This window comes from Haemaphysalis longicornis, unplaced genomic scaffold, assembly GCF_048455015.1.
Source record: "Haemaphysalis longicornis isolate Haplotype H1 unplaced genomic scaffold, Haemaphysalis longicornis Haplotype H1 scaffold_8, whole genome shotgun sequence".
In the NCBI taxonomy this organism is placed as follows: domain Eukaryota; kingdom Metazoa; phylum Arthropoda; class Arachnida; order Ixodida; family Ixodidae; genus Haemaphysalis; species Haemaphysalis longicornis.
The window spans coordinates 102,039,046-102,059,018 of record NW_027526445.1 but is presented as its reverse complement, the minus strand read 5'-3'; the positions used below and the strand labels follow the sequence as shown (position 1 = coordinate 102,059,018).

Below are 19,973 nucleotides of genomic sequence, written 5' to 3'. Positions count from 1 at the left end.
GCTGGAAATACCAAGTTTTTTGGTATAGAAAGTCATTTCTGTAAGTATTTTACGCAATAGTCTTGTATAACCATGACGCAGGATTAGAAATTTTAGTCCCTTGGTGCACGTGAATGAATAGCCAAGAGAGAGGACGAGGCAAGATTAAAGTGATACCTGTGGCTGCAAGCCACCGAGTTTAATGCTCACTTTTGGTGAATTATACAGCTCGGAGAGCCTTTACTGCTTAGTCTTAGGTACTTTTTGCAGTCGTAGTCCACACTTCCGAAAAATTTATAAACGGCCACATTTTTGAACAGATCTTTACCACGCAATTATATCTTTCAGGCCATGCTATCTTCTTTACCAGGCAATTCCAGGCATGAACGTATTTTTAACAGGCATTGCGTGATTGAGGTGCATTTCGAAAAAAAAATGACCAAAGTGCCATTAGTCCAGGGAATAACAACATTTATTGATTTAATTCTAATAACGTTATAAGGTGAGTACAGCTGTCAAACCTATACTTATTTGCTCCAGTATGTTTAACCAGAAAGTGCAAGTTGCTCGGCAAACTCTTTACGCGCTTCGCTTAAGAGCTCTGAATCAGTGAACAGGTCGAGCGCCGTCAGTGCCAGGACCTTTGATGTCCTGAGAGTGGGTGCCTGGGCACTTGTAGAGTTTGCTTCCTCCGCGAACTCCCGCGTGTGGTTCCGGGCTCCGGTGCCCAGTGAGTAGACGGCGTGCAGCGTGGGCACGCAGACAGAAAAGTTCCCGCAGTCCGTCGAGGCTCCCGTGGTGGATACCTCCTTCATGTCGCCGTCTTGGAAGGCAATGCCTGCGCGCAAGATCGACAAAAGGAAGGAAATGGTCTTATAAGCGACCATATCGACCATTTACCAAGTATGGAAGGAAGGGACGAAGGAAGGAAAGAAGAATGGAAGGAAGGAAGGAAGGAAGGAAGGAAGGAAGGAAGGAAGGAAGGAAGGAAGGAAGGGAGGAAGGGAACGTGGGAGGAAAAGCTCACAAGAAAAACAATGGAGTAAGTCGAATGAATTCGTCAACGAAAAACAATGTGCGCTCACAATGTCCATCAAGTCACTGGCCTTAAAAGTTGCAGTTTTCCAAAGACTGGTAAAAGTGCTTTGGAATGTTACGAATCACTGAATAGTACATTATTGCGTGCTCGAAAGAGATTTATTCTGAGACAACTCGATACAACATCGTTCCAACTTTCCTCTGGAACAAGCGCTAATCACGGGCGCGGGATACAGAAACAGACACACGCGACTGTTTGATGCGCCTTTTGAAGACTACCTAGATTATATCTACGAGGTTTCAAAGTTACAGCTTTCGGTGACGTTGTAACAGAGGCTTAAAGTCTTGTTTACAGTCGAAGTTGGTTACGTAATACAAAAAGCAGCCATATGTGCACGCCGCAGTGATGAGGTTTAAGAGTGTTGACATTATACGAGTAGAAGTCGTTTATTTTTTTGGGGTGTGGGCATATCTATTTTTGACAACATCGCCACTAAGAAACACAGCTAAGCAATTGTATTGTACCTCTATTCTTGTTTGTTTGACTTGAAAGCTATTGTGGAGCTAACTCGCTGATAAATATATTTGTTAGGTTTCATCTACTGCGTCAGGGATGACGTCTTGCTGTGTGAAACCGGAAACGTGTGCAAGATGCCTTAGCTTTTTTAGGCCCGAAAAACGCATTTCTGTGGTTGTAGGGAGCGGATTGTTTACGAAAGGCTAGTGATTTGAAATGGCGCAAGGATGATTTTTCCCGTGATGAAGCCTGTAAAAAACGTTAAAAATAGGTACGTTGTCCGACATGACAAAAACCCCTTCGAAACACCTTTCGAAATAACCATTAGAAACACGAAGGTTGACGTAATGAGGATATTCACCAGATGTGTTGTCTTTTTGCGTCTGCGTAAGCTTCAGAAGCAGCCGATCAAAAGCTTGAATGCTTGATTTTTCAAAAGTAAGGAAAGAAATAATATTTTTGTGAACCACATGGAATTGAAGAATCATTATTAAACGGAACTTTCGTTTTGACGTGTTTTCTTCCGTCAGTTTCATTCACTGTGTAGCGCGTATATTAATTAAGCCAATAAGGGTGGAAGATTGTGAGACACGGAATGGAGGAACTTAAAGCATAGGAAAAACACATTTGGCGATGTGAAGGCGAATGGTGATTTGAAGAGATTTATGGCCCTTAAGTGAAAAGATTACGATCGCAGCATTGTGGACACTGCTTGTGTTTTTGTGAATGATCTTCTGAGTTAGTGAACAAGAAAAAAAAATCTTGGTCTGACGTCAACTTTGCGGATCTGGGTTATAAAGCCTGTAGTACTTTACTGACATTACCCCACCGTTTGCCTTTTCTTTGTGATAAAATAATTAAAAGTGGTCTCTAAAGTGACACCTGTCTCGCGATTCGCTGAACTGCAGTGCATTCACGGCTATTTTTCAATATCCCGCAGCAGAAACGAAAATCTCCCCAAATGTCTTGCATAATAGTAGGGTCCCCTGTGAGGAGAGCAAGTACAATCCCAGGCCTCTTGGGGAATGAGGAGGTTATGGCGGGTAGACCGTGCATTTGCACAAGTTCATAACTGGGGAACGCCGCCCTCGATTAGTCATGGCATGAAGAGACTCTCGCACGTCCAGAAAGAAGCTAAGTATGCGAACGGCCTACTGTGGCTTGCGTCGTGACACGAATTATCGGAATACACAGCAGCATGCCGCAAGGGCGGTTGACCTGAGCCCGTCCAAAGCGGCCTGGTGCAGATAATTGAGCAGCAACTCCCGGGCCAACCATTATCGTTGGCGGCATTGTCAGAAGGAAGATATTCCCTTTCGCCAATGCCGGCAGTGTCGGGAACCATCATGTCCCAAAAATGTCTCCAAAAGTAATAAAATCAGTTATTGCATCTAGTTTGTTATTGTTTTGTGTTAGAGTTTCTTCCTTTCTACTTCATTGTGTTCCCAATTTTGATATTTGAAAGCTGTTTACGATAGTGGTCTCTGCGCAGCGCAGGTTGCTACAGACGCTGCCGCCTCGCCTTTGCCGGTGAAACGTCGCCCGCTTGCATATCGGTGAAATAAATATGTAACGCCAGCGGGGAATGTGGCCTGATATGCCTAACCAAAAAATTCACAACGTCTAATCCGTTACGGCAAATAACACACATCCACAAGAAAATGAACAACCTGATACGTAAAATATTATAATTAAGCCACATCTCTGCTCTAAGTAACGCAGGCTGGGACCTTCCTGTTTCCCCTGGCGCAGTCTACTTAACCTTTAACACTGCCGCAATATCGTTCATGAGCTCCTAAAACCTGCTTTCTTTTCGGCCTCCGTATCCTAGCGGGAGCAGGATGAGGAAAAAAAAGGCTTTTTAAAGCGCAACATTAAGCGCCGAAAATGTCCCGGCTAGGTTCATTAAAGCCAACTATAGCCCGTAAACTCGTCCGAGGCTCGCCAAATTCTCCTTTTTGAAGGAGGGTGTGGAGAATGTGGGGACTGAATTTAAATGGAGAAAGAGAAAATAGATCAAATCTTTTAACGCTAACGTCCTCAGGTAGAGGCTGAGCAGTACTATCTCTCATATTCCGGAATTTTAGTTACTGAAAAAATGCACCCTTGGATCAGTCGTACATATTTTTGTCGTAATTAAGGGTTGTACATCACACTATGTATGCTTACATTTATATGCTTTAGAGTGGACGGAAGCGAGTTCCTCCTTTAATGCCAATCGCTGTTCCAAGACGAGTTTCAAACGCAGAATGGAACTCGCTGCCTGCTCACATCCAAGAACTGTCCGATTCAGCATCCTTTTAACATGCCTCAAAACATTTCTGGAAGTCTTTGGTGACATATAAATCCTTCTTTTGGTACTGTTCCGTAAATGTATATTTTTTGCTCCAGTTAAGTGTACTGATAGCGCTTTTTTTTGTTTCTTAAGTGTGTTTTGCGTGAAATCTTGTTCCCTTCACTGTAATGTAATGTTGTTTGGCCTTTTTCTGAATTACACTTTCAGTTTCTCGATGCTATAGTCATGTAGAACATCCCGGCCTTCATTATGTTCTGCTGAAAAAATGTACTCTAATTTCGATCAGAACCCCACACTATACCCCATATGTAATGCCCATTGGGGCTTTAAGGAATGCAAATAAATAAATAAATAAATAAATAAATAAATAAATAAATAAATAAATAAATAAATAAATAAATAAATAAATAAATAAATAAATAAAGAAATAAATAAATAAATAAAGAAATAAATAAATAAATAAATAAATAAAATAAATAAATAAATAAATAAATAAAAAATAAATAAATAAATAAATAAATTTTGCCGCACCGAAGGTGGGAGGTTTGGATTGACGTGGAAAGGCAATGTAGTCTGCGCCTAGGCACACGCACTTGTACGCACAAGTGGTACATGCCCACCCTCAAATGACATCTCGAAAAGACATTCCGTTTCCAAGTCAGTACAGGCTTGACAGTTCCGGTGGGGTGCAGAGCATGAAATAAACATAGTGAAAGGCTCCTCTTTGCACCTGAAATGAGCTAAAGGTACTGAAGTAAAATTGTTTAAGAAAACTACAGGCAGAACTGATCGATGGGGGCATTTTCCAAATTAAAAACCAGGAAACGTAAACAGAGTATACATTTTTAGGATCGAAGCCAGTATGCAAGCGTCACAAGCATAGGCGCTAGACCAAAAGCCACAGAAGCCGAACATCTAGATTGTTTTAGCAGTGGATCAAGGAGGGTGCCAGCGTTCAAAACTAGCCAGTATTCTGCGACACGTTCGAAACTAAATGCCCGGCCTGCACGGACTTTTAAGCGGGAGGACTCAATTGCGTCTGCAACCTAATACTTATCAAGCTTTCAAACAGCCGCCTTGCAAAGTTTAACTTGGTAGCAAAAAACAGCTACTTTACCAAAAAAAAATCTTCTCACGGGGGATATGCCATGCGTGAGGCAGCCAAGCCGTCAACCATTTTTCAAACTTAGATTAGCGCAGGCAAGGTCAGGAAAGCAAATACGTAGGGGTGCAGTTAACGGCACCATATACTTCTCCTGTGACCCAAGGGGAGACCCCGTGGAGTGTAATGCTGCTGCTTCTCGTAACTTTAAAATGAGCGTGCGTATTTCTCGCTCGCAAATCACGCGAAAATTGGAATACGTAGGGTGCAGTTCCGCACAGTGTTGTGCATTTATGCATGTACGCGTAGAACCAGCGCTAAAGGTACTTTCTTTTCGAGGAACGGGGTTTCTCGCTGTTTGGACAATGTAGCACAGCACTCGTACAAAACGGGGGCCACCAAGTGACAGTAGTCTCGTATGAGGCGAATAGCAAAAAAGCCCGTGTGTACGAGATTTTGGCGCATGTTAAAGATCCCAAGTTGGTAAAAATTAATCAGGAGCCCTCCACTACGGCGCGCCTCAGCGTATGCGTTGCGTCGGCGCGTTAAACCTCACAATTAATCAATCAATAAGCAGTCACGTATCACGTGGAGCTTGTCTATAACAGTTTCACTATACCGGTGTCACAGGCATGTGGGGGCACGACTCCATTCACCCTATAGTATCCCTCGTTAAATTCAACAGCGGCTTCTCGTGAAGCGTTCCAAAGTGTTCAAAGCAACTTTGTGCGGAGTTGGCCTCTTTGGTAGAACATTTATGTCGTACGCCAAACATTTTCCCATAAATAACCGTCACTCAATTGAGCGTGTTACCAGAAAAACTTACGGCAGTGGCGCCGAAAAACTCGGCTACGCTACCAACGAAAACGTGGCACTTTACTGAGTCGCAGTGAAACAGCATAGGCCGAGCAAATAAAGTAGTCAGAAGCTTCTCCGCGGGCAGATGCTTGAGTGGGTGTCGAGGCTGAATCTGGTATCAATTTCTTAGCGTCGGTGGTGAGGGGGTAGCCATAGTAGAGGAAGCAGGAAGGTCCGATTGCGCTGCTGACAGCGAGAGCAAATCGAATTCCGCACAGGCGGCGGTAGCTTAGTACGAGTGGTCCGCCCTGCTGCGCGTCCCCGTATGGCGATTGCTTTTACCCTGATTTCCTTTTTAAAGAAATTGACAAATTGAACCGTTTAACCTAGTTTTAACGCATATATGTGACAAGTTTAGCGTTGTCTTGATACATTTACTGTCCGCTTAGCTCTACCGTTAGCGAACGAAGGAAATTAGCAGCTTGGTGAGATTTATGTAGCGTTTATACGATGTCACCTGTTCGTTGAATTTTCCCGAGCAATTTTCACGAACTTTCCTTCCTTGCGGGCACTTATTTAGCTTTCTTTTAGCCGCATGTGTGTGTAGGGGTGTGTGTACACACATATATATATATATATATATATATATATATATATATATAGTATAAGTAAAGAGTCGGATATATATATATAGAAAGGCCTTTTGCTGCCTCCTATAAGTGAGTTCTCGGTTATACTGTCGGCGGCGAACTTGCAATGTTCTGGAGGAAAACAGCTGTTTAATGACGACAAGGAACCGAAGTCACTTACCCAGATCCTGGCCATGCTTTCGGTAGGACCTGGCTATTGCCGAGTTCTGGATGACGTGCTTGTACAGCGTTCCCCGTTCAATCTCCACTGAGCAACCGGTTGATTGAGCGGCACCGTGGAAACAGTTTTCAACCCTCGTAACGAGCTCGGTCAGCTCACCGGTGGTTGGGGCGCGAACGTGGTACTTCATCTCACTCTCCTCTGGAATGATGTTGGGGTAGGTGCCAGCGTGTACGATGATGCCTGTAGCAAAATAATAAAAATATATTTAGTTATTATACTATTATCATTTTTATTGTATTGCTCATCGTCATTGTCCCAATCAATGTGCTGGTGTACTGAAAACGTGAAGACATGTACTGTGCCATGTTTCACCTCTCTACTGTGTTCTTTGTCAGAACCTCTCCTTCAGACCGGCGGTTACGTTCCTTGTTCTGGGATACATTAGCGTTGCTGCAACTCCGTACTTATTCCGAGGACTGAAGAATTTTCTCTCTCTGACAGCTCTTGCATGTTTTAGGGTTTATACGAAGGGGCAGATAACCGAAAACCCATCGGCTTGCTATAGACGCCGACAAGCGACACTCTTTCAGGTGGCTGGCGGTATTGTTTTTATATAACTCGAAGGGTCCTTTTTTTCTGTCGTAGTTCTTCTCTCGGTTCATTAACACTCCGGACAGTTGGTTCTAGCAATATTTCTACGAGGTACATTGTTATGAATAATTTAATTAGGCAAATTGTACAAGCAATTTGCCCTAATAAAACAAAACATTTCCGCGTATTTTAACGAATTCATAGGTAGAGAGCAAAACACTAGCACAATAATGAGCTATGTGATGCACATCATGAAATCAAACACCACTACGCCGAGCAGTTCACTCCTATTCACAGCTGAAGGAAGTAAAACAGGGCGCTGCGCAACACAAGCACTGCTGGGCTAAAAAGCGCAGGATGTTGGAAGAAGACATGGGTATCTCACATACTGGACACTAGTGTTACCTTGAACTTATTATTTTTCCTGACTCTACAAAGCAGCCAATAGCACAGAGGAATAGAAGTCAGTCAATCCCCATGAGTGACAAGCTTACAAACAAAATGCGGTGTTTGCAATATATTGTTATTGAGGCCATGTTGAAAACCGCAATCATTATAGAGGATTTTATTGTTCATGGCCACTACGCTTGCTAATCATATAACCATTATTTTAGATAGTGGCAGTTCCCTCCACTACGAGAATTGCGGAGCAGGTTTTGGGACTATCAGTTAACAAATGCGCATGAAAACAGTGGGAAAATTTTTCTAGACTGGCCTAAATTAACATTTACTGTCATAAACTGAGCGATATTTGCTTCAAGCCGCGGATAATTGTTGATTTCAGGTATTCGATTGCTATTCGCATTATAGCAACTTAATCCCAGAAGCATGAGGTTTCAGTTCCAAGTTAGTTTATATCAGCATTCTTGGCATACTGAAATGCAAGGAAAAAGGACGAAAAGTTTGTCACAGGACACTTGTAGGGGTTCTGCACTGATTGCTCAGAAATAATGGCACATATTTTGATGAGTAAATAAAAATATTGGCGTATTCAACGCATAGGTGCGAATCGACGCAAGGCGCAACATTCATGAAGGCATACCCGGGTTGTAACGAACAGGTGTGGGAAATTTTTTTCAGAGCGCCATTTTTGTCAGAGTTCCGTCGTTGCAGATTTGTTAGAACTATGCATCGAGGAAACACCGCGGAGGAAACATAGGCGAAGCCTCATTCACCCCGGCGAAGACGTCACCAGCGCCATGTGCGGAGACGTGATACACGGTGAAACTGGGCCTTACCTAAATGCCCCCACCTTATCATCCCACAAGTCCTGCCGGCCGAACCCTCGAACGAGCTCCTAGGAGGCCACCGTTATCTCGCGTAACTTCGTCAGGTATCGTAAGGCATCCGCCTCTGAAGCACGTGGGTGGATTTCAGTGCGCCATGTTTCTTGCTTGTTTGCGTAATTACAAGGTATGATTAGTGCTAGTTTCCTGCATGTGTACTCAGCACATTATTATGAAGCTATGACGTGTAACGTGCAAACGCCCTTACTGCGAAATTCGCGTGAGCGACAGGCTGGGTGTTAATAAAATAATAAATACATAAATGAAAATAAAACAAATAAATAAATAAATAAATAAATACATAAATAAATAAATAAATAAATAAATAAATAAATAAATAGAAAAGGAACGTCTGACGATTAGAATTCCCCTAATCCGAAATGTTAGCGCTGCGCTAACTGCAGTCTTCCCCGTCAGAGCGCCTAGCCGCTCTAGCTCATGAAGTAATCAGGTGATCAGCGAAAGCACCACAGCGCTCTACTAATCCCTTATCTAGCAGCGCGTCTCCGGCGCTAATGTCACGTGGGTCGTGTGAGCCACGCAAACAAGAGGACGACGACGATCAGATGTGCTTCAGGTATCGCGTGCTGGGCAACTGTGCTTTTTGTGAACTTGAAGGAAAAAAAAAGAAGACGCATGCTTTCACGGATGCATGGTTTAGCGTCTCCTTTCTCAGACGCCATTAAAAGCGACGGCGCCATTTTCCCACACGTATTGCATGGCCTCGGCTACTGCCCTCCGCCTGACGCTTTCGCCATGCTTACCTCCTCGGTTTTCCTGCCCCTCATTCACGTCTGCTTTCGCTGTCTTCTTCGTTCGCTCCATTACACTGAGAGGCGCCCCCAACACGAAGTCACAGGAGCTAGCGCTTAATAGTTGCGCTCTAAAACATGTCTTCTCTTCGTATATAGATGGCTAAGATTGTCTTACAGAGCGATGCCTTCCGGCAATCATCAGTGGACTCCGCGCCTGTTCCGCCCGTCACATGCTAGATTATTACTCGCGTCCACTGGTTGTATTTTGAATCGTGGACCGTTGTAGCATCAACGACGTCCCTCTACTCTTGCCGCATAGCTCATCAGGAAAGCCGAGCACCGGCATATACCCAAACACACGCGCAGCGAAGTACGCGCAGCAACTACACCGACTCTCCCCTGCACAGACGCGAAACTGCTAACATCACTTCTCCGCTTTGTTCTCGTTTCAATATATTTTTCACTCGCCTTTGTTCGATTTTTCTTCACATCAATCCTCGAATATTTATTATTCGGATTTCTTGGATATGCACTCCAATTTCCTACGCTCTCCTGGATTGTGCGCAGTAGAATTTCAGCGACGACCACAACGCTAGCCTGCCGTGAGCTGTAATTTCTCGCTGAAACTGATCTTGAACAAAATTATTCTGTTAAACATTGGACTCTCCCTCTCTCTCTTACAAAAATGCATAGTTTATTTGTATCTTTTGGAACAGGTCGTAGGATAGCCCTTGGAAGGATTGGACACCGTGTTACTACGAAAGACTTCGCCCGTACATTTTTTTTTTCACTTATGCTCCCGCTGCGCGCGCACTAATGAGAAATAAATGAATTAAGAAATAGTAACAAAACAATGTGTGTGAATAGAGCCGATTATTGTGGCACCTATTTGTGCTCTTATGGTTTGAATCAAAAGGCGTGATGGCAATGAGAATCGGTGGATACGTCGCGCGCCTCTGTGAGATGCAGTCGTTTTCGCTTGAGATTTCCCATAAGCTGATATGTGACCACTCCGAGGACCAAGCAGAACTTCATGGAACTTCAAAGAACTTCATGGAACCATAGCACAAGTAAGATGCAGCAAACACGTCTTCGACCTTAAGTGCACCTGGAAAGCCATGTTTCGGGTGCCGTACACGTGGAGTAAAAGTTCCGCCATGTGTCACTGCACGTAGGTGGATTCGGTACCCGTTCCTTCCAAAGAAGGTAGCTCTCATCTTCGTACCCAATATCCTTGACTGGGTGTGATACAAGTTCGTAAACCATTCTTAATCGCGTACTGAAATGCTAGGAGGTACTTTTATGGTTTCTTTAAGAAACCAATATGCACACACGCGATGTAGCGGCAACCTATTCTCATAATAAACTATAACCATTGTGCAAATCAAGCGCGCAGGCAGGCTGAAGTGTACATCGAAAGTTGTGGTTCGTGTGGCACTGGTATGAACACGTGTTTGAGACAGTTCCCTTCCTCTACGTGCGTGCGCTTCGTCTTGTTTTTGTGCTTTTATTCGTCCTGAATTCGATTCCCTTTCCTGTCATGTTTTCATATATCGTTTGTTTAGGAACGTGAAATTTCGGGCCATCCGCTGCTCACAACACTGGTGTTTCATCATCATTGGGCCCATCTAGTCATCGCAAAATAACTAACAAACTAACTAACTGACTGACTGACTGAGTGAGTGACAGACAGAGTGACTGAATAACTGACTGACTAATTGTCTAACTAACTTACTGACTGACTGACTGTCTACATGTCTAACAAACGAACTAACCAACTAGCAAGCTAGCTAGCTAGCTAACTAACTGACTAAGTAACTAGCTGGCTAGCTAACTAACTGACTGACTTAGTGACTATCTGACCGACTGACTGACTGACTGACCAACCGATTTACTGACTAACTAACCACGCAAATAAATAAATAAATAAATAAATAAATAAATAAATAAATAAATAAATAAATAAATAAATAAATAAATAAATAAATAAATAAATACGTATATCAATAAAAATAAAAATAAATATATAAAAAATAAATACAGGCGTGCATATAAAGATAAACACATTGGCAAACGCAGTGGGGCTGAGGTAGCGAAGGAATACGGTGGACGCCTTATAAAATAGTAAACTCAAGCCGAGAAAGCACAATAGTCGGTTTAGTGAACGGATGGTCGTTTATTTGGAAGAAGATTTCGCAATATTTTCGACCTTCAGCTGTAAAGCAGTGGCAGAAGCATAATAGGGTATGTGCTCACTAGCGCCGTGCAGGGCGGAGACGCCACAGACAGGGCTCTTTATGTTGTAGATGAGGTACCGACTTGCTTCGTTAAACCCATCCTTGGATAGGGGGACGCAGAAAAAAAATGGGCCTGAGCAAGGAAAACGATGTGATGTTTACAAGTGGAGAATTGGTGGAAGACATGGTGAGTGTTTTAGCCATCTACGAAAGAAACACGTAACCTTAACCAGTTACATACTTGAGCGCTCATTTTACTGATGGATGCAACGACCAGGCCGCCCACAATCGGTAGAGCACCACTTAAAAAGCGATGGGTATATATGTAACCAGCTGTCGTAGGGTTTCCTTCGTGTTAAATTATTACTAGAGCGCCTGTTGAACTGATGGTGCCTCTTCGCTTATACGGCGCTGAAATCTTAGAAGGAGATGACAACGAGATCATCGCTCTGCTACCAACGTTAGCGCGTACCAGGGTGACTCGCTGCCGTCTGTCATCAACCAAAATGAAAATCGTTTGTCTCAAACATTGTCCCCGCATCGCCTTACTTCACCGCAGATGTTGTCAAAAAACGACAGTCTTCTGCCGTCTCTCCCCTCCTACCGCTCGTGCTCATCCCATCGCTTTGGATCCTTCCAGAATAAACACCAAAGAGGTTTGCTAAGTCAATTCAATTTTCCCGCATTCCACTGCTGACGCCATTTCCTGGGACTTCTTGTAACTGTTGAACTTGCAACACTACTACAAAATCTAAACTTGCTTGAGATCTTTTTGTAGTTTTAGGTCAAGGTATTCTTAATGCGTTGTTTTATTTTTTCCGGTAGCAATCAAGCTAACACATTTATGTACAATTCTAGGAGCACGGCGAAAACCAGTTCCTAATTTATGTTCTGCTTCAAACACGCCCAATGCTTCCTGTTTGCTAAAACAATTGACAAGTATGAAGTATGTTTGTATGTTAATGGTTTGTAGAGGTTTTGCCCATATGATCTCCTGGTTCACGAATCCTCCTAACTTTTGGCAGTGAATCTTAACCATGGGACAGTCAGACAAACATACCTGCATGAAGACCAAAATTTTCACCTGGAATTATCCCAAGTAATATCGTCGTTAGAAGTAGATAAAATGATGTTCCCGACACATTTATTTGTTTTTAATTGCCAACCTAATCTTCACACGATGCATCGTTTTCACAGCTGATGACAACAGTTCCTCGCTTACCTTGAATCTTACAAGTAGGCCGGACCTGCTGCCGAAGAAGGCCAATGTTCAGGTAAGCGGAGACAGCTGCGTCCAGGGCGTTGACTCCTTCCCAGGGTGAGGCGGCAGCGTGCGCTGCCTTGCCGCGGAAGCGAATGATCAACTGAGAAAGAACACAAGTTCAGATGACTGTTACGTACAGTTGCATCAAGAGGAGTGACAACCTTTTTTTTTGAAGCAACCAGAACAAAGCCAAGGACACGCCGACATGAACAAAATGGCTTTTCCTAAGCTCAGCTAACCTCGGACATTCAAGAAAAAAGTTGGACTTAGTCTAGTTAAGCCATGGTTCTGCTTGGTTAAGCTTTCATGTAGCTGTATTTCCGACCACGGCTCAAAGTCATTTTGTGCAGCACAACGCACACAGGAGGAGGCGCGCCTCGTTTTCATAGACTGCGAACGCTGCGTTCCTTCTCGCCGGGCGCAATACGAGTCATGTACCCCGAGATGACCTAGCGGAGCATGCATAGGAGTATGCGAGGTTTGTCGGCTGCCGAGCACCTGAGCGGCCGCAACAGTGGAGGCCACCGCCGCTAGCTGACCAGAACGACTGAAACGACTTGTGCTCAACGCCCAAAGCGGGCCCATCGGATAACGTGATGCGTTTTGAGTGGTGTCTACGGTGAAAAGCTGAACTTCCGCATCCGAACCGCAACCCCTGGACGAAAGTAGTAAAGCTTTGCATTAATAATGTTATAGTTTAGGTGATAACGAACAAAGAGAATATTTCTTACGGGCCAGTAAAAGGTAGAGCCCGTTTTGCAACATAAAGTGTAATGAGGCCCAGACATGAAAAGCAGCGCGTCGGTGTAATGGTAGTCATAAAATGGACGTCCTCGCGCATGTAAATAACATTTTAAAAAGTTTACTACAGCAAGTATTATCGTTTATCTCTTCCTTCTATTTCTCGACCTCCTGCATCTGCTGCAGTTCCTCTTGTTATTTTAAAGTATAAAATTATTTCAATGTAGTGTATTTTTATTCTCTGCGTGCGCAGGTTTAGGTTCTCCTTTTATTTTCTCTAGCTTCTTTTGTTCTTTTGGGAGCCAGCACGATTTCATTAGCCTGAGAATTCTTTCGGGCAGGTCAGGCACGTTACAATAGGTTGCAGATTTATTGGAACGGCTAACTTGTTTTGGTTGTTCTTGCGGCGCCTTAAGTTGATAGTGTCAAATATATTACCTAATAATGCTTCAGAATATATGTTTCGCAGTGGTAGCAGGTTTTATTATTCTGTTCACCGCAATTTCTTATAATGGCTCTCATGGTGATAAATTAAATGGTACGTCCTCCTAAACATTATACACATTATAAGAGTATTTTTTTATTTCTGGCATGTGCTGCCATTTGTCGGAGAGAAATACGAGAAATACTAGTCACATGTTGGTTACGACGTCCATGAAATATGCAGAAAAAACATTATCCCAGTCTTTACAATCAGAAAATAATTTCAACAACAGAAGAAGTCAGGTATCGTGGTTTCTCTGTGGCAAAGGCGTTGTATGCTGACCCGATGGACGCCGGTCAACTTCTGGCCGCGGCAGCCATTTTTGCGACGGAAGCCACAACCGAAAACATCCGTGTGTTCGAGATCTGGGAGCACTTTAAAGATCCCCAGGAGGCCAAAGTGAATTCGAAGCCATCCCCTACGGTCCACCTCATCACGTGTGTAGCGTCGGCGCGTTAAAAGTCATGATCGATCAGTGGATATTGCGGTTTACCTAGGCTCAACGCGGGGCCTTCAAATAAAACAATTTGGGTACGTTTTTGGAAACCAAGTGTTCGGTAATTGTCTGCGCCGGAACACTCTTCCTATCTTCGTTCTCGTTTCCATAGTACATGGTACGCACTCTGCTAACTACAGGTTAGAGCCACTGGAACCCTGAAAAGCAACCAGTATATTTCGATGCAGCTTCAACGGTTGCACTTCAGAAATCAACGCATTTCAAGCTTATTCGCCCGAGCGGCTTCCACCCATTGAAATGCGCGAGGACGATAGCCACCACTGCTAGAGGGTGGCGTAATAATCGCCACTGCAAGGTTAGGTCTACCCTGCGGAACTGCATCGCGAACCATAGCATATAAAAAACATGAATAGCGAAGAACAAAAACTACATGACAGCGTTCTCTAATGAACTGTTCCTTATTGAAAAACGGGTAAACACGCACACATGCCATGAATACGAAGAGCAAAGAAGCGGTCAATGGCAGAATGACAAAGATTTGATAACCACAACACATGTCAAGTGCTCGTTCCCTTGACAGGGCGGCAATCAACTGTCCATGTAGATAGTGAAAGCGAAGGGCAGCTGATGCACTTGTAACTCATTTGGTGATAAGGGACACTTGAGAGATTTCACGAGTCTTCCTATCTCTGAGCGAAAGAAAAATGAAAGTTCATTACTAACACTGACGACGTGCTGGTGGATCGAATGCTCGGCAGTGCTCAATTCCCTTTTACGATTGCGCAGGCGTATATTTACACATTCCCCAGTTTGACCGATGCGCACATGCTGTCTTGTTTTCCATATCGCAAAAAATACTGCAAGTTTGAAGTGGTAAGATATATTACCTTTTTATTTGACCCGTCTTTTTATCAGCACGTTCTGGTTGTATACGAGATATTTATAGCACAGCAGTTTGTGCAAAGAGATATCCGTGCGGGGTAGAGAAAGTGTAGGAATGCCAAGCAAAAAAACGTTGTTAAGGAGGCCCTGGGATACCAACTTGCGAACTTTCCGCCATGAAACCGGGAACCGAACCACTGAACCACCACAAACACCCAAGGGGTACGGGTTAGTAGGGGTGAGGAACAATAACATTGGCTGCGAACGGGCAAGCAAAACAACCTTGCCGTGGTCGGAGTAGAACCTAAATCCCCCGCTTTCTGAAACCGATGTCTATCCGATTGAGCTGTCATAGCATTCGGGACGCACGCATTTACTTTGCGGTCGTTGCGCGGGCGGTGGCTTTCAACTTGGCAGGGGGCCTATGTGCGTGCTGACGCGCTCCACTTTTGGAGAGATTTGAACTCGTGCTGACTCAACGATCCGGGCATGCCAGTCATAAAGAACTTTCAGCAGCGAGTTGAGAAATAAATGGTAGGAGATGAGATATTGAGCGGAAGTTTGGTACCCTACTAAACAACTTCAAAGCAAACTTAGCTAGTCTCAATGGGCAGTAAAGTAAATAATGATCGGGGAAACGCTTAAAGGCAAGTAACGAGGTTTCTGTATAAGAGAACAAACTAGAGTAGCAGACAACATAGTTCAAATAAATGGAAAGAAATGTTGTTGGGTTGATTGATTGATGGTAGGGTTTAACGCGCCAACGCAACGCAGGCGATGAGGCATGCCGTTGTGGAGGGCTCCGGATTAATTTTGACCACCTGGGGATCTTTAACGTGCGCTGAATGCTCGTACACACGGGCGTTTTTGCGTTTCGCCTCCATCAGAAAAGCGGCTGCCGCGGCCGGAAATCGAACCCGCGACCTCGTGCTCACAAGCGCAAAATGTGCTTGGGTTGCCCACGTAGTTAAGTCCCTGGACTGCAAATGGGACATAGTGTACTCCGAGAGACGTGTCTAGAAACAGAGCACAAGCATCACTCGATGGAGGGACAAATTACGGTAATTCGGGGGCAAAGGATTGACTCGAGCGGGGAGGGACAGGAGCAGTTGGAGGTCGATGGGAGAGGCATTCTTCCTGCAGTGGACCTAGTGGGCTGCTGCGGCTGATGATGATGCAACAGCCGGGTTTACAACAAGGGGGAGGGGGGCGGTGAAGTCAGCTCAACAGTTTCTCCTGCCTTGCTTTACTAGTGCGAGTTGCCACAATTTTCGCCTGAATATTTTCCAGGGCAGGGTAGTAAACAAATATATGAGAAAAAGTAGGTGAAATGGCATCGACCTATCGTTTTATTTTTCGTGTATTCGTCTACTACGTTTCCCTCCTAGATGTTCAGCTATTAAAAACTTGCCGAATTTTCGACCTTTTTGAAGTAAGATATTAACAACTTGGAAACGTGTCCATCGGCCAAACCTTGGGATACGTCAATACGCGTCCGCGGAACCCTGAAGAGTATCGAGCAGTGAAAAAGCTTTCGGTCAGTCTGCAGACTGCCTGTAGTAAGGGGGCCAGTCATTGTTTAAGCAACCTGGTATGTTGTTTTCGAGAAGTCCCAACACTTGTCGCGTCATTGAGGCTGCCGTTGTCCTAATAATGGCTGACAAGTGGATCAGCTCCTTTCGGCATCGCTATCACACAAGAACGCTGATAACCTCGGTGTTATGTACACATTGTCTTCACACGTGTGTTGGTTTTCAGTAATGTTATCTCAGTTTGGAGTGCGTGGCGTTTTGTTCGTTATTTTTTCAGAGTGCATGTGCGGATAATACTGTTGTTTTCTATCAATATTATTTACTGGCAGCACGTACTCACGTCTTTTTTGTTCCAACTCATTTTCACTTTCTAGCGCTTTTTGTTGGGGTATGTATGACTGGCTGCTGGCGTGAGCGTTTTTTTCTTAATAACTCCATTCATTCTAATTTGCCCGCCTTTCCTTTAAGCTCTGTTAACCGGCCAGTGCGAAGCAGACAACTGCGGCCGCATGGCTGGTTTAATGTTGACAAAGCGCTGAGCCTGTAACCACCTAGGCGATGCAAACTTGCCTTCAACATTCAGTGTTTTATCTTTTGTAGACATGTTTTACAACATTTCCAATGCTCCTTGAAAAGTTCGACATTTTGAATGCTTATGCTGTGGAGGGATCTAACCTGCACTTTTCTCTCTGTTCTTGTGTATCTGCACCAAAAGCACCGCCATGCTAATGCTTGTAACGATCATACTCTACACACGACCTCCGAGATATTGTTGTTCAGAAAATTTCGTTGCCTTCTTTGATCAGACTACTTATTTGTAGATATATGTGCTTTTATTGTTACTCATATTTATTGAGTTCTCTCCCTGTATCTTTTTTTTCTGTAGGCCATATATTCACGTAGAAAGTGCATCCCTCCTAGAAGGCCCTCCGCAGTTGGGGGTGGTAAAAATTAATCAGGAGCCGTTCACTACGGTGCCCCTCATCGCCTCTGCAGCGTCGGTGGATTGAGCCACACAAACAATCACATGCAATACTCGTGAGCACCTTTAAATAAATAAATAAATAAATAAATAAATAAATAAATAAATAAATAAATAAATAAACGCTAACAAACTTTCCTTGTAGCTTTCAGAAGTTCTAACTTTCAGCACTCTTCTTCATAGCCGAATTTTCTCCGCCCACTGGCATGCTTGTGAGTGCTGACGGAAAGTAGGCAAAAGTTCTTTAGCCTCTCACCAGAAGTACCAGAAGCGGAGTTTTTATTCCTGTGTAAGATACTACCGCCATTGCTGGTCTTAGTGCGAAGTGTATCTATTCAGAAGAGCATCAATAACTTCGCTGGACATGCCAGGTAGGCCGAAAAAACAATGCTTGGAACAAGTAATTGCAAAACGATGTAAGCAGCTTAGAACTTGCGCTATTTCGGAGAGTAAGTTTAGATAAGATGTTGATGTCGCGTGTATCGCAGAAGCTCGCTGCGCATGCCTTCGCCTCAACGGGTTAGATTGTGCCATGCAACAACCTGGATTATAAAAACTTCTCGTCAGCGTCATAACATCTGTGATTGACGCTTTCTGGTGAGAGCAACAAAAAGCCGTCATGAGCCTTGCAAAGAAGAGTCACGGCACTGTTACTGCTGCATTTCTCGCCCTGAAGGAAGAATACAAGCGCTCGGTGGCGGCGACGGTAAAAAAAGCAATCGCGATGGTTTGGGGTGTCTGGAGGCGTCTGCTCCTTGACGTCTTTAACTGATCATCCTGCGTCGGCATAGGGAAACCAATTTTAATGCTTTGCTCGCTCAGGTTTTTTCTCCAATATCCGCTACCATGGTAGACCGACCGCGTCCCGGATCGGAGGTAAACAGGAGGCGTCCTCTGTGGAATATCCCGCTAAGACGATAGTCGTATGCCTCCACTTACACGCAAACGCCTCTCTTGCCGCCTTAATGCACGTCTGACGCTCTTCCCCTGCCGTATATCTTCTCCAACGATAAACACGGTGGAGTTTGGTTAAATTCAATAAAATTACCTCCTTTCCCAACGCTCGCGCGCAATCTTGGAGCCTTAATGTATTGTTCAACGTAGAAGGCGGTCATGGGGTCTAACCTAGAGGTGTGCACGGGCTTGGGCTTCCCAGAAAGACTGGGCCCGGCGTGGCCCACGGGCCGGGCTGGGGCCACTCTACTTACATTTCACAGGGGCCCGGGCCAGACTCGGGCTGAAATGTATATGCTTCGTACGGGCCGGGCCATTCTGACGGCCCGGTCTGGCCCGGCACAGTGAAGCAATACTTAGTTTTTCTATGATATCACAGAAACTGCATGTTGCTGACGCGGTAAAAGCACGGGTCAGGTTTCTTTTTTATATTCCACGGGACTTATCGCTAAGCCCTGAGGCACATGTGGGCGTATGGCCAGCCGGTAAGTGTGAGAGATCTGCAATTGCATGCCTTAGGATGAACTGAGCAACACACGTGCCTCAGCGACACACCGCCTAGGAAAGTACAACGAAGGACAATTCAGCGTGGCTAGTGTCCACCTCGAAGTTTGCCCGAAAAAAATTTTCCAGATGGAACACTTTTAACTGCAAACACTGCTAGAGAAACCTGCGTCTCCATCTTTTTCCTGTAGGAGTTCCCTATTCAGAGTTGCGTTTCCTTCCCTGAGCCAACAAAAGTGAAGCTGTCAAAGACTGAGGTGACAACTCAACTTTAGTTTCGCTCTTTGTTTAGGCGGGAAAATATCGTGGCGAGCGTAGCTGGTGGTAGGAGGTGGCCTGTGCCCTCGGGCGTCGTGGCCGGCAGACAGGATAGTAGGGTGGTGTAAATGCGCCAACAGCCGCCTAAACAGTAACACTTAATATGATTGAAACTTTATAGATGAGCGTTATGAGTTGGTATAGAACGTAGTGAAGCGGCAATGATAAAATGTGCTTAAATGCACGCGTGTACTCTGCATCTCGATAAAAGGAAGGGACCGAGTCCGACAGCCCTATATACTCTTGAGAAAAGGAAACGTATACTGACGAAGCAACAAAGCAAGTACAAAGTACGAAACAACAAAGCACCCTGTTTAAACAAACGTGAACGGGCTGGACCCTGGCATACAGGTTCCATTGCTGGATAGCAATCGCAAGAATCAGGTTCAAATGCCCAAGGGGCCATTCTATTTTAATTGCTTCTTTTCATTTGTGCAACATTA

The 19,973-nt window shown here is 44.4% G+C and overlaps 1 protein-coding gene across 1 annotated transcript in view; it reads right to left on the bottom strand.

The window, feature by feature from the left end:
• Positions 1-433: 433 nt before the first annotated feature.
• LOC144148682 (xaa-Arg dipeptidase-like) overlaps positions 434-19,973 on the bottom strand; it is a 34,816-nt gene continuing 15,276 nt past the window's right edge. The window contains exons 4-6 of the mRNA XM_077680197.1: positions 12,635-12,776; positions 6,541-6,783; positions 434-817 (exon numbers count right to left, since the gene is read on the bottom strand). Coding sequence (XP_077536323.1) covers positions 525-817; positions 6,541-6,783; positions 12,635-12,776 — 678 coding nt within the window. The 3' untranslated portion in view covers positions 434-524. The remainder of the gene's footprint in view (positions 818-6,540; positions 6,784-12,634; positions 12,777-19,973) is intronic.